At 40.5% G+C, this 14270-nt stretch overlaps 1 protein-coding gene across 5 annotated transcripts in view; it reads right to left on the bottom strand.

The window, feature by feature from the left end:
• The window catches only part of ctnnd2b (catenin (cadherin-associated protein), delta 2b), a 209564-nt gene that overhangs the window by 160997 nt on the left and 34297 nt on the right, over positions 1-14270 (bottom strand). For all 5 annotated transcript variants that reach the window (XM_050032462.1, XM_050032463.1, XM_050032464.1 and 2 more), the window contains exon 2: positions 8103-8239. In XM_050032462.1, the coding sequence (XP_049888419.1) occupies positions 8103-8234 (132 nt within the window). In that variant the 5' untranslated portion in view covers positions 8235-8239. The remainder of the gene's footprint in view (positions 1-8102; positions 8240-14270) is intronic.

The raw sequence follows: 14270 nt of genomic DNA, 5'->3' as shown, positions 1-14270 counted from the left end.
TATTTAATCTGCAATTTACTATGACCTGTATCCCAAACACACACCATGTGAAACTGTACGTGGGCAACTGTGCACTCAATGGGTATGGACTAGTCATCTTAGATTTTGGTAATTGTAAGTAAGCGTTGTGTTTCCCTGGTTTTGAAGCCTGCATTATAATAAAGTGATGTATTTTTCAGAACCTACTGCCTGTTCTAGTTGTTCTATTATTTGCCTTTACTCATGTCATTTATTTCATAGCGATGATGTGAAGGTGATGAAGGAGACTCCGCTGACACCGTCTTGCTTGTATATAGGAAGGTTTATTACAAGAAGTACAGCATCAAATCAAGCGCCTAGGATGCCTGAGAGAGGGTTCGAAGCCAATATGAACTGCTCTGAATATCAGCTCCAAATACTCTGCCTATAGGGCGGTTGTTTTTGTGAACTTTGAGACAAAATGTGACAGGTGACAGAGAGACAATCTAGATGGAATCCAACCTTACAACCTAGCTTATCTATTCTTGACCTAGGCCATAATAAAGTCTCGACCTGGGCCCCTAACTGATCATAACAAACCCTGTCATCACATAACATGGCACGTCAGATACTACACTCACTTAGTCATATATCCCCATTTTTATCAACAGTCTCATAGTGTAAATATTAGTCAACGCTGCAATACTGTCACAACATCGATACTGAGGTATCTGGTCAAAAATACCACGATATATGATTTTCTCCATATCATTCAGATCTACCGCCGTTGCTAGGCTATCTTCTTTAAAAGAAAGTCAGACCTCTGCCAAATCGAGCAGATGATGACAACAGTGTTTGGAAAATAGCCAATCAAACTGTAGCAAGGCGGCTTTAGGCATGAGTATTGTACACCCAGGGCACTTGACATTGCAAATGTCAAGTGCCTCCCTTTCCAAACGTGCAAGGGCGCAATTTTCATTTCAACAATGGGTGGGAACACATAAAATGCGGGTTTGGGGTCCTCAACCAGAAAAAAATGAGCAATTAACACATAATTTTCACATAATTTGTACCTTTTCTGCATTGATTCATGGTGTAAATGTCTTTAATGTTGTCAATATAAAGGTCCTCTGCTAGTTTCATGTTTTTATGGAGGGGACAAATGCACAGATTCTTAAGTCCCCACTGAAATCCACCGCAATGCAAGTGTATGGGAAAACCTGCAGTGGCCTTCACTTGAGTGTTGGAGCCAATGTTTGGTTTGTCCATTCTGTAGAAACATGACGGTGCAACATGGCAAGCTTAGTTGCAGGTGATTATACACTAATGAAAACATAATTATATATTATATGCCATTTGCGCCAGTACATCCCCTTTAAGTCCTGCACACTGCTCCTTTAAGTGGTGGAATAATGATAAATAACAGCATTTTTTCTTTCATGCAAATTACATTATTTTCTTAATGGCTCAGCACCTCTAAAACCACACTTCTCTTGACTGCCAGCAGGTGGGGCTTGGCCTTTTTGCCACTTCTGTGAGAATAAAGCTTGATAGGGTAGCAACAGTAGATAAAGGAGGTGGTTCTTAGCAAATGGTCTATTCAGTATGAACACACATACACACAAATAAACAAACATATTCACAGCCACATTGCATCGGTGAATAAGACACACTGTCCAATTCCTCCTATGGTGCTCTGTCTTCTTCCAGCTGGAAGACGAAACATGAGCACACACAATTCCTCAAAAAAAAACCTCCTCCCTCCCCAACCCTTAAATGTTCTACTTTTTCTTTTTTTTCCTCCACATGCCCTCTTGCATAAGCAGTAAAACAAAATAAATATTTGATCCACTTTGAAACCACTTCTTATGAATATCTAACTGTGTTGTGAACTTTGAAGAGAACTATATTTGGTAATTTAATGAGGTAGCCGATGCTAAACAAATCTTAATTAATCCTTAATAAACAAATGAAGAGAGCAGCGGTGAGAGGGGGAGGAAAGGCTGATAGCATCCATTATTATCATCGCAGCATTGCTGTAAGAAAACACTATAAAAGAAGTTAATGAATCATCCAAGAGTGAGTACAATTACCATAAGGCTGATTGTTTTCAAAAAGCTATTAATATCATATCATATCATATCATATCATATCACATATCATAACTGGAATGAGTGTGTGTGCTTTGATACTAGTGTGTTAAAAATTGAGTGTGCACAGCCACCAAATATGTGACTAAAATGTGATCAGTTAAAGGAATGACAGGTAACACTTCAACAGTATTTGTATAGTGATGTGTTGGTAGGTGCGGAGAAGGACTGAGACGAGTTTAATTAGGCTTACAGGGAAAATAAAGGAATTTCAATTACCTCAGGATAAACTGTTTGGATTCATACGAGTTGTAGGTCAGACCAGAGAAAAGCTGTTTCCTGCTGCACTGTCAATTAGACTGCACACTGTGATTCACGTTAATAATCAGGCCACAGAAACACCACGTTCAGATTTGATAGCCAGTGGAAAGGTTCCTTGATAGATTTTTCCTCTTTGTGTTTTTTGCCCCCCGTTAGTTATCCTATGCTACACGTTTTTCCTGATTTTTATCCTTGAAGGCATTGTCATGTTTTCTTCTCTTGTGAGGCAGCAAATGCTCTTTTCTGTCCGACGTTACTTATGTTGCACCATTGTTGTTGTTAGTGAGAACACAGCAGGAGGTCATGTTGCAAACACGATGAAAATGAAGGCTGAAGCAGTGACATAATGTGCTTCCCAGTTCTGGAATAAACAGAACAAGCACACATGGTTGGTCTCTTTAATGAGGACCACGATAAGCTTTTACCTTCATTGTGTTTGAAAACTGTAATTGTATTTCAGGTTTGGCTGACTGCAATCTGGTAGTCGTGAGCAGTGAAAATCACACTGGGGGATATTTGCCAAGAGGTACACAATTTTGCAACACCCCCACTCCTCAGTTTTTCTGGGTATTTAATGATCCCAGCTGCAGCTCATCTGATTTGTATGAGCCAATACCAGTATTTAAATTCTAAAAAAAAAAAAACCTCCTTTGACTGGGTTTATTGATTAGATATTGGTTCAAAAACCACATCGCATAATCAGACTGATCTGCTGATCAATGTCAGACATTTCTAAACAGAGGTTCTGTACCCAAGTAAGACTGGGCCTGCATGAAGCATTTATAGCCAAAGGCCACTATGTGGAACACTTTGGGAACTACAGGTTCCTACATTGCTAGTCTTTTTTTTCATGTATTTTGTGGTGCTGAATGGAGAATGATATTTAAATAACATTCAAAAGGATAAGTCTTGAGTTAATATGTTTTTCTTATTGCCATCAAATCCCAAGAAAAGACCAAAACCAACAATCTGTTAGTCTTTCTCTAAACTCCACTAGCATAGATAAAGACAAATGGATGGCAAATAAGAGTTAAGAGTCTACAGCCATGCTAGCAGCTCTGTGAGGCTGCACTTGCTTTAAGCTAAATGCTAGTGTCAGCACAGGGATGCACTGGATCAGCAAACCTTCGAGTTTTTCTTTTGTTTTTTTGGCCCTTCATAATCAGTCTCCTCTCAGAATTTGATAGTTTTTGTGGGTCCATGAACGCAGCGCAGGTGGAACTATTTTTCCAGCAGCAGTTTTTTTAGTTTGATTCACGGGGTGGAGAAGTAAGGAACGCTCAAGACTTCCTTTAAGTCAGGTTTTGGTCAGATAGATCAGGGCTGATCAGATCAGCAGCTGCTGCAAAGGTGAGCAAAAGCAAACTTTCTGTTGCTGCTGTTACACATGTTAGATCTCGCACTGGAACCTGGGGTGCACGGTTTTTCATTGGAACACAGTTGCTTTCCAGGGTATGCTCTGCATTGTTTTTTAGTTTTTGGGTTTTTTTGTGTAATGCAGCTTTTGCAGAACAGTTTTTGGGCTGTGCCAAACATTTGGTAGAAGGCACATGTCAGAGATCGTGACATCATGTCTTTATGTGCTGGTGAGTATTTACGACAATGTATGTGACTTCAACTTAAAATATACTACTAAAATTATCTGAATAATGAATGTTACCTTTGCTGTCTTTTTATTCCTGCTTTTCACAGACCTTAAATTTCAGACACAGTTTACTCGTCTGCAGTGGTTCATCAGTGATTTTACATGGGCTGCTGTGGCTATTTGTATACGTTTATATTCCCTTCTCTTGTATGTATGCCTCTAAATGAGAACACCATACATACTGCAAAAGTCAAAACATGCACTATTAAGCTATGCTGTCTTTCTTTTATTTTACCGGCACAAAACTTTGGTATGGTCCTTTAGTAAATATGATTGAGTGCAACTGGAATATTTAGCATCAAAAAGGGTGGAAGCACCAGAAAATTATTATGTTTATTTAAATTAATATTTTAAAACCAAATGAAGAAATGAAGAATTTTGTTTTGAACTGCTGTAGGTCCTGCACATTCAACATCTTGATATTTCAAAACCGACTGGATTGTCAAATGTTACCAGGCTGCAAGTAGAAAGACAGCTAATCAATACCCTGTGCCACTTTCACTTTATCTGTCATTCAACGAGACAATATGTCAGATTTTCCAAATAGGCACATCTCACATTGGAATGAAACTCTTTCAGAGCTGCCACTTCACACTGTGCTGCCCCAATAGCAGATGTGTTGACAGCAGAGATGATGAACGATACGAGGACAAAAGCTGACAGATGTGATAAATACAACGTCGAATGGCTAATCAATCTCATGTGGGTAGAAGGAAACGGCGGAAAAACAGCAGCGGGGATCTCCTGGTGTGAGTCAGCAGAGGCAAAAGAGTCTGATTGGCAGCATGTGCATGAGTGTGTGTGTGTCTGCAGACCGCATGTGTGCACGTCTGTGTATCCAAGTGTGTGTGAGGCCTTTCTCGGTCTCTCATGCCTGACCTTGTCTTTATGAACCAAAATGAACAGGGGGCTGTGTGTATAAGTGTGTGTGCACTGCCTGAAAAACACATCCCTGCTTCCTGGATACAAACACTGGCAAAAGCCCAAACACTGAAAAATTATACCCTGCAAAAACAAGTATAGAAGGAAGTGACAAACGAGTGGCTTAAAAAATAATAATAACTTCACCGTGGCGCAGAAGCATGAAATATAACGACTCCAGGAAGAAGGGCGGTTGAAGAGAGAGCAACCAACTACCCATTCGTCTTCACTTTCTTCAAGCAGCTGACACTCCTTCCATTTCTGTCTTCTCCTCTCCAGCCTTTTTTCTTTTCACACATTCTCATCAGAAGGCCATTATCATGCCCTAGATCATCTGTGTGTGAGCACATGACCTGTGTGTGTGTCTGTGTAAATATATGTCCTAGTCATGTGACCTACTTAGACTAGGAGTGGACCTCGAGAACATTGTAGTAACTCACTGTGAGGTTTCAGTCTAAAACATGAAGAATCCATTATTTTTCTACTCTCAGTATTTTCACCAGCTATCTTTAGCATCTGCATTTCAGAGTACATTTCATAGTACTCAAGGACACACACAGTGTCCACAGTATCAAGTACCCACTCGAACTGTGCACCCACACACACTGCATGTAAAGATACACACTGCCACATTCACTCTTTTTAGACCAGACAGAGCCAACATTCATAGCACTGCTATCTTCTGTCATTAAAACAGTATTCCATCAGTTTAGCACTGCACTCGTATAGCATGATAAGAAACACGATGGACCAGCCCGCTCTCACCAAATAAACAACCACATATTACACACACAAATACACACATTATTACAACCTATACTAGGGGCGTTGCAATTATTACAGGAGCAGAGGAGGAAGTGACATGATGTAGAATGTGAAGCAATCAAGTGTGCATAATGTTGTACAAATATCAAAGACGCCCCTACAGGGTGGGCGGGAAGGGTCGTGATTGCGTCAAACAGACACACTTTCACCCTGGAGACCGGTGTTCACGTCCCAAAGTCAATGCTGACTTCTTTTAATAACAATGTAGCCTACTATGCTAATGTGTGTAGCATCCTACGCTAGTGATGTATGTGTCATGCAAGGTATGTCATGTGACATAAGTAACGTTACATTTGGCAAAAGCACTTATTTAATGCCAAACTATGACGTTTTTTTCCAAACCCAACCAGGTAGTTTTTAGCGGTCTGCAACCATTTCAGGATATTAAGGACGTGGTTAAAGTTGTAGCCGTACAGTAATATATATTGTTTTGGTGCTAGTTGTGTAAGTCAGTGAACGGAGATCTGGTAAACTCACTTTTTTTTACTCCACATCTCCAGATGTTTTTTCTTGTAGTCTTCAGATCCAACAGACACTGACCACTTCAGGGAATTTATCAGAATTCACCATGGATGTATAAAGGGAACTGGATACAGCATTGGAGACAGTGCCCCGTTCATTCCTATGAAAGCTGCTCAGTGGCCCATGAAGTTAAAACAGGTTGAATTCCAGGGTATTGTGGGTGCAATGTGGGTTACAAGACTTACGAAATGTTATCAATGACATTCTGACAGTAAAACAAGTCATTGGGGCTGTGATGCTCAAAAAAAATATCCACTGATTTACAGATGCCTCCTTCACAATGTAAGTCTACAGGAAAAAGTCTTTTTGGGCACAAAGGCATCACATGACAGAAGCTGTAAATTCATGTTTGACCACAATGTAAAACTCAAAGCTGGGCACTTTTCCTGGGGGCTTGGATTTCATGCAGCGTCCTTTAGAGCAACAAAGGCCTTCATTGAACTCTATTACATGTGCAATAGTACTTCCCAAAACATATAAACACACTTTGATGTGTAAAATCTGTGCACTTCCCCCTCAAGTTTTAATACAGAACAAGATCTCACACCAGCATCACGTTTAATCTGTTCTGTATTTACTGTGTGTTGATTGGTACTTATCCTATGGGAGACTAAGCTGATTGGGTGTAGTTTGAAATACACTGGTAGTGTAACTCTGGGTGTGGCCATGGCGTCCAAACGGTCCATCTGCTCAACATTTTGGTCCAGATTTAAATATCTGGACAACTTCTGGATGGATTACCATTAAATTTGCATAAATGGTCCTCAGAGGCTAAACCCTAATGACTCCGGTGATCCCCTTACTTTTCTATCTAGCACCACCAGCAGCAGATCAAAATTTCAGTTTTCATTTCATGACAGGAATCCTCTAAGATGAATGATGAATCTCATCAGAAAAGTCATCTCTCCAGTTTTCATCCAAATAAATAAACAATTTTGTTTCCTTTTATGAGATGTGGCGTGAAGCTGCTAGCATTGCTTTAGACTTTGAATCTTGCTAAGTCTTGGATTTGAGTATACAAGATTTAATCATCTGCAAAACTAGTGAGTCCAATACTAAACATAATGCAGCACTGATGACATTGTGACTGTGAAATGTAAGCATACAATTTGTTGTGCCGATCATCCCCAAGGTTTTGTCAATGACTCAGAGCTAGTGGGATGTGGAGAATCTGCCACTCTCCAGTGAAATATAATAAAAATGCCATATTATATATGTCAAAACATAGCCTGTAAGAGGACAGAGCTCCTTATGAACATTAGCAACAATCTAAAAGTCAGTAAAAGTCTAAGCAGTAAAGTAATCAAGGACACTAGCAGACAAAAATGAAAGAGAAGTTTTAACAGATGGACACATCAAGAAACATTCTAGCAGAGTCATGAATATTCTAACCTTTATAAATATGTAATAGGCACAAAAGATAAAATCTACCTCTAAAGCTTCATGTTAGCGTTACTGAAGAAGAAAAATCAAGGCGTGGGCTTTGTCTTGTCCCTTTACTGCTTCGTCATGCACAGTATCTCCAACAAAGCTGCTCCGACTTTGATAAAATGTAGCGAAATGATGCATCCCACCACATTAGAGCAGTTTCAAAATTACACTGAGCGGCTGTAGCCTGAGGCTTTCAGCTAACAGATCAAAATGTGGTGACATATTTGTGACACATTAGCTCAGATGGGCATTCCATCATTCGTGTTTACTGTTTACTGTCGCCCTGTCTCACCCTGAAAGGAATGGAGGAATTACCCCCACTACTTTCTGGTATTCATATTTCATTAATCGTGACATGTTGCATGCACACACACACACACTGTTCTAACCTGTTCTTTGACGGAGGCAAGGATGGCGGAGGTGGTTTCAGACTCGGATCCGTCTCCATTGGAGGCGTTGAGGACGGGGCTCAACATGGTGGCAGCGCTGGCAGTGTCAGACGCCACCTCAGGCACTGGCATACCTCCTGGAAAACAAGAGAACATGCAACTCTTTTACTATTATTAAAGACACTGTGACATGCCAGCACTTGGGCTGAGTAGCTGTCACACCTACACTCTTGTACTCAGGGACAACCACATACAGATATGGACTTATAGACAGAGGTGAGGAGAGACACACATTCAATATTGACATAGTGGGGTAATAGCTAAAAGATACCCTGATAAACCAGACTGCTATTAAACTTCTAATAAAATCTGGATACCAGCCAGCCAGCACTGTCAATGTGCAATGCATTACAATGGCTATAGTGCATTTTGATTGCATGTTAGTGAGTCCACTGCAAAATTTTAAACAGTATTGATTCATGAGTGACTTATTCATGTTCAGGGTCATGTGGAGCTGGAGCTCATCCCAGCATGCATTTGGCAAAGGGCAGTGACAGATCCTGGACAGGTGCACTGGTACATCTTTGGAACAGAATCTAGGCCAGTGAGAAGAAAGTGTGCAGACTCCACAGAGGTAATGGTAACAGGTCTACTGGGTAGTCTGGCAATAAAAGCGATAGCAGAAGTAGAACTAGCAGAGAATATAGTTGTAGTAACAGACATATATTTATGACAAAAGCATGTCATCCCCCCACTCTCTCTCCCCATTCCACACTGTCCTGGCAATTAAAGGCAAAAAAGCCCAAAAAATAATCTTAAAAAAAAAATAAAAAATTATAAGGGATCCCCTGCATGCCCCCCAAAATCGACACCTTCGTTATTCTATCTCCCTACTCTAATCTCCCATGGGCTGCTACTGAAAAAAACATAGCACGACTATATACCTTCATTTTTTTAGGGCTACTAACTTCCTCCAACAGCTAGTCACTGTAGTTTTTAGGAAATATTACTCAAACAGGAGTTAACACTGCATTTGTTGGGAACTATCTTCATGTGAATTCATCCACATTTGGTAAGTTAATGAGTATTCCAGCCACAGGATGATGGCTATTCAGATAAACTACAGTTTGTGTGTGTTCATGGTAATGAAGGAACATGTAACCCAGCGCAAAAGTGTGGCTCACTGATGTGTTTTTAATATTTCTGGACAACAATGGAGCTCTACGGCACAGAGGAAGAAGATAAACCAAGCTTTGAAAACACACACAGTATTGTCAGTATGACACATTCATTATTTTGTTTTGATTTTTTCCAGGGGATCTGTTGAAGGTATAAAGAAAAAGAAAAAGAACATCACCAGCCTTATCCATTAAGGACAGATGTCTAATGGCAATTTTGCATTAAAATGATCATTTGTATATCATTCCTCACCCGTGCGACAATGAAATTGTAAATGAAACTTTTCATTTTCTTGTATGCCTCCACAATGAACAAAGAATCCAAAACTGAGTTATTATAGTTCGTATTTTTCTTTACTTTTTTATTTCATTTTGTATTGTTTTTAATTCAATTCCTCATTTCAGTTTAGTTTTTATTGTTTTTTGGATTCCATTACCAGTGAATATTTTTGATGAATTGGAGCAAAAGGGGGACACAATTAACAACACCAAACATCTGTTTACAAACTCTCACACAACTCATGCAGTATAATCCGAGCCTCGTTTATCCAGTCATATGCTCAGTTCTTCCCAAACACATGCACTTTCCCTAAAACCTTCTTTTTAAAACACTTATGCATACGTTTGAACTCTGCTCAGTGGGCTGTGTTTTAGTTTTGCTGTTGTTAAACAGTCCCACTTTACTTTAATTCATCAAGACTTTTTCATTTTTGGATTCTTCGTTCGCCATGGAAGCATGCAAGCAGATCTAGGTTTTCTTCATGAGTTCAAGGTAACATGGGGTGAGTAATATATGTACAAATGATCATTTTTTGGGTGAAGTACTCCTTTAAAATAAGACCATAAGCTCAGTAGCCAGTTAAGACTTCATATGCAAATATTTAATTTAACTATATAACCTCCACAAACCAATATTCTTTTTACCATATGTGGGCTACGGATGATTTTCACATCACAGAGCTAAATATGACATATTTTTAAGCATGTGTGAACCACAGATACAGATTTTATGCAAAACTGAAAATGAGACATGGAACTCTTAGAACTGCAAACAGTAACCCTGAGAGCACTTAGGTACTAGTTGTAGTGTTAGTATAGTCAAGTCATAGTAGTAGTAGTTGCAGTAGTAGCAACAGTAGTAAGAGTAACACTTGCGGCAGTGGCCATACTATTTTATGGCATTAGTGAACCACTTTATTTCCCAAAAAGCCAAAAGCTAGTGTCAGAAACAAAGTGTCAGAGTCCTAGCATCAGAGTGACTGCCATACACAGGCAACCACGCACACTTGCATGCTTGATGCCATGTGTCATCCTGAATTTGACCAAGCGTTGGAGGACACGGGCTTCACATGTGCCATGTAATCCTGATGCAGCACAGAGCTGGTGTAACAGCTGCATCAGCCAGCTTTACACACTGATGAAAGGCTTGTCATGAAGAATCGGCCACACACACACACACACACACACACACACACACACACAAAGGGTGGCTGTCGGCATGAGGCAGCACCAGCCTAGTAGTGAGGTATAAAAAAAAAAATATAGAAAGTGGAGCCTGTGAGCAGAGTGGAGGGATAAGTGCGGAAAGGAGAGGGTTGATGGAGAGGTGAAAGGAAAAGAGGAGTGGAAAGAGAGTGAGAATAACAGAGGGGAGAAGAGGAGGCGAGGTGAGGAGAAAAAGAGAGAGGAGTAGGAGGGTGAGGACAAGCGAAGAGGAAAAAAACTATTCTTGCATGCTGCTAGGCAACAATCTCTGGTCACTGAAGGCTGCTAATATGGCTGACCTGGCTTTACTTGTCTTCCATTTTGGAGAGTGGTCCTCTTCTTCTCTACCTATCCACCCCTCATCACTGTTTCTGAACTTAAATATTTCATTATCACCCACCTTCCTACATACACTACATCCCTTTCTCCTCATGCTTCTCCCCATTGCATCCTCCCCCTCCTTGTTGCCTCTAAACTTTCTCTCCCCCTCCTTCCCTCTATCTCCCTGCCCACTTCTCTTCACTTGACCTATTTCAGTGTCTTCCTCATCTTTTCAGCACATTTCTGCTTTATTAGGCAGCATGCAGCAGAGGGTGACAGGAGGAGGATGGCCCGAAAGGTTGCCAGTTGGATTTGAACCCGCAACGCTGCAGTGCACCTGAGCCCGCCCTACTCTGAGTGTGCACTGTCCCTCATAAATACTCGGCTGCTTATCTGGCCTCTGGACCCCAAGACATGCTTCACAGTCTTCACGCCATCCCCCTTTTCTCTCCTCCTTTTATGGATTTTTTACTCTCAGGCTGTGCGGTCACAACTGCATCGCATTATGCTGGCACGTGTCTTCCATCCTCTCTCTTATATCTACCTCCCTGCCTACTCGCCTCCTTCCTCTGTGCCTTCAACTTGTCCTCCCTTTCCCTCTTCGCTTTTCTGTAGTCACATCACACACAATGTCATCACTCTCATTATCACCTCAACTCATCCTAATCTGTCTCCATCCCTCTCTTGCTCTATAGGCTAATCCCAAATCCCTCTCTTACACTCTTTTTCTTTTTACTCCCAGAGCTAATGTGACTGACCTCTGTTAGCATGTTCCTGGCTGGCTAGAATATTAGTTGGTAGCTATTCAAAATGTGGGGGCAACAGCAACATATCCATTTACAAAGCCTCTTTAAGAACTGACATTTTAGTTTTAGATTCCCAGGTGGCATGATGACAAGTATATGGGGCTGAGCAATGGCATATGTCATATTATGACACAACACTGTTTGTACAATATATGCAGCTGCTACGAATCCCATTATTACTGCTCTTAAGTCCATTTATTTATTGACCTGTATTATATATTTATTTGGTCTTGATTGCAGTGTCATGCTGAAATGATAATGTTTGCGTAGCTACTTTTCATTGTGTATTTTGTCCTCAGTGCAGACTGCCTTATTTTAGGATTTTCAATATAAGACAAGCAATCAGTATGTCACTCGAACAACTCAGCCACAAATACCTCCACAGATAGAAAAAACAAGTTCTAGCACTTTAACATTACTAGTAAAGTAAATACATAGACACAGCAATAGAGGGTGTACTAGCGCTTCATTACAATCCACTACCCTTTAGGTATTCTAGCATGGGCTCCAAATTCTGAAACATATTTGAGTCTTATTCTTATTAGAGAACCTTAACTTTTCGAAGTACTGTGCATTCATCAACTCTTTTATCCACATATCATACTGTATGTTGGTGCACAGTCGGACTTCCACGTCTGTAGAATACTTTTCCTTACCACAACCACACCAATCCTGAGTTTCATACTTGTTTGCCAAAGGTAACCCACTCATGGCACCTAGGACAGCAACTAGTGGGTTAGGTTTCCAGTTCTTCTTAATGGCTTCAGAGAAACCTTCAATTTCCGACATGTCCAAGGAAAATGTGTTCATGTCCCGTCTGCCTCCTTACACCGGTTACAGAGAGGAGAATCATCAGGGAAAATCTTGTGCAATCTGTCTTTGGAGTAGTATTGCTGATGCACTATTTTACATTGTATCAGATTGTATTTAGAGTTAACTGGACATGTATGCACACTTTCAAGACTCTCCTCCCAAATCTTATTGTTTATCTCTTTGCCCAACTCAGACTGCTTTCTTTCTTTTATTCTAGAAGGTAGTTTTCTGGAGCAGGAACCCAACCTCACATTGAGATTAGACCTCAGTAGTAGGAGTCCTTGAAAAACTCGGATCATTCAATCACAGGCTGTTCTCACTACAACACGTTGGAGGCATTTTAAAATGCATCCATTCCAGTCCAGAGCATGTCTTTAAAATATACTATTTTTGAATGTGAAAAACGGTGGCTTAGTGTGAATGAATACTGGAACAGAGCCCCCTAAAAACTCTGCCTCAGTCAGTCGGTTGACTGGTTGATTCACCACTTTGGTCCTGACTTAAGTATCTCAACAACTGTTGGATTCATTGCCTTGAAATTTTGTACAGACATTCATGGTTCTCAGTGGATGAATACTAATGACGTTGGTATCCCTTTACTTCTCCTCTAGTGCCATCAACAGATTGACTGTTATGGTCTTAATAATAAATTAGGTCAATAACTATTGACCGGATTGCTGTGAAAGCTGATATGGATCCAACATGCATAGGCCCAAGAGGATGACATTTTATTTTATATGTTCAGCTTTAGCTGTACTTTGCGTTTAGCACTAATTAGCACATTATAGCAAACTAAACAAAAGGTGAACATGGTACAAATTATACCTGCTAATCAGCACTGACCATGTTAACATGCTGATATTAGCATTTAGCTTAAGTACAGCCTTACAGAGCTGGCATGGCTTTTGACTCCTGTTTGTATGTGATTTCTGTTTTTCCCATCCCCCAGTAGGCTATATATGACCATGTCAGTTGTCAATACATTGTTGCACCAGTATTACAAATTCCTCCACATGACTGAACTGAATGTAGTTCTGATTCTGTACTGTATATGAATGTTTTATTCCGTGGGAGGATCCGTAAGCATGAAACACTTCACATGACAGCACATTCAAGCTTGAACTTGATCAGAGAACCGGATCAGAGAGCAGAGGAGAATGCCCGGTGGCCCAATTTGCCTATAGAACAAAACAACTGAGAAGCTCCGGTTTTGACTGTGCAGACAGGGCAGGCAGCCAAATATAGGTCAGCTCAACAGACCGTGTCCAAGCCCTCATCACACAACTGACCAGTACAAAGCTGCTTTCCCCAATAACAGCCATCAGAACTAGGTTATAGAGGCCCACAGCCCAGCTAGAGACAAGACTTTGAATATGGATTAGGCCTAAAGGCTTTATTTCACTGAAGTATAATCTTGGATTTTTAGGTCTATATTTCAGCGCCGTAATGCAGGGGTATTTAGCCCCGCATTTCAAAGCGGTAATCTCTGATATTGCTGTAACGTTGTAAATGCAGCTCACCATGCTATGATTGACATGGCTGACATGGGGAGTATTGAGCTTAAT

This window comes from Epinephelus moara, chromosome 21, assembly GCF_006386435.1.
Source record: "Epinephelus moara isolate mb chromosome 21, YSFRI_EMoa_1.0, whole genome shotgun sequence".
Taxonomy (NCBI): Eukaryota; Metazoa; Chordata; class Actinopteri; order Perciformes; family Serranidae; genus Epinephelus; species Epinephelus moara.
Note: the sequence above shows the minus strand (reverse complement) of the source record. Positions and strands in the feature narration are given on the sequence as shown.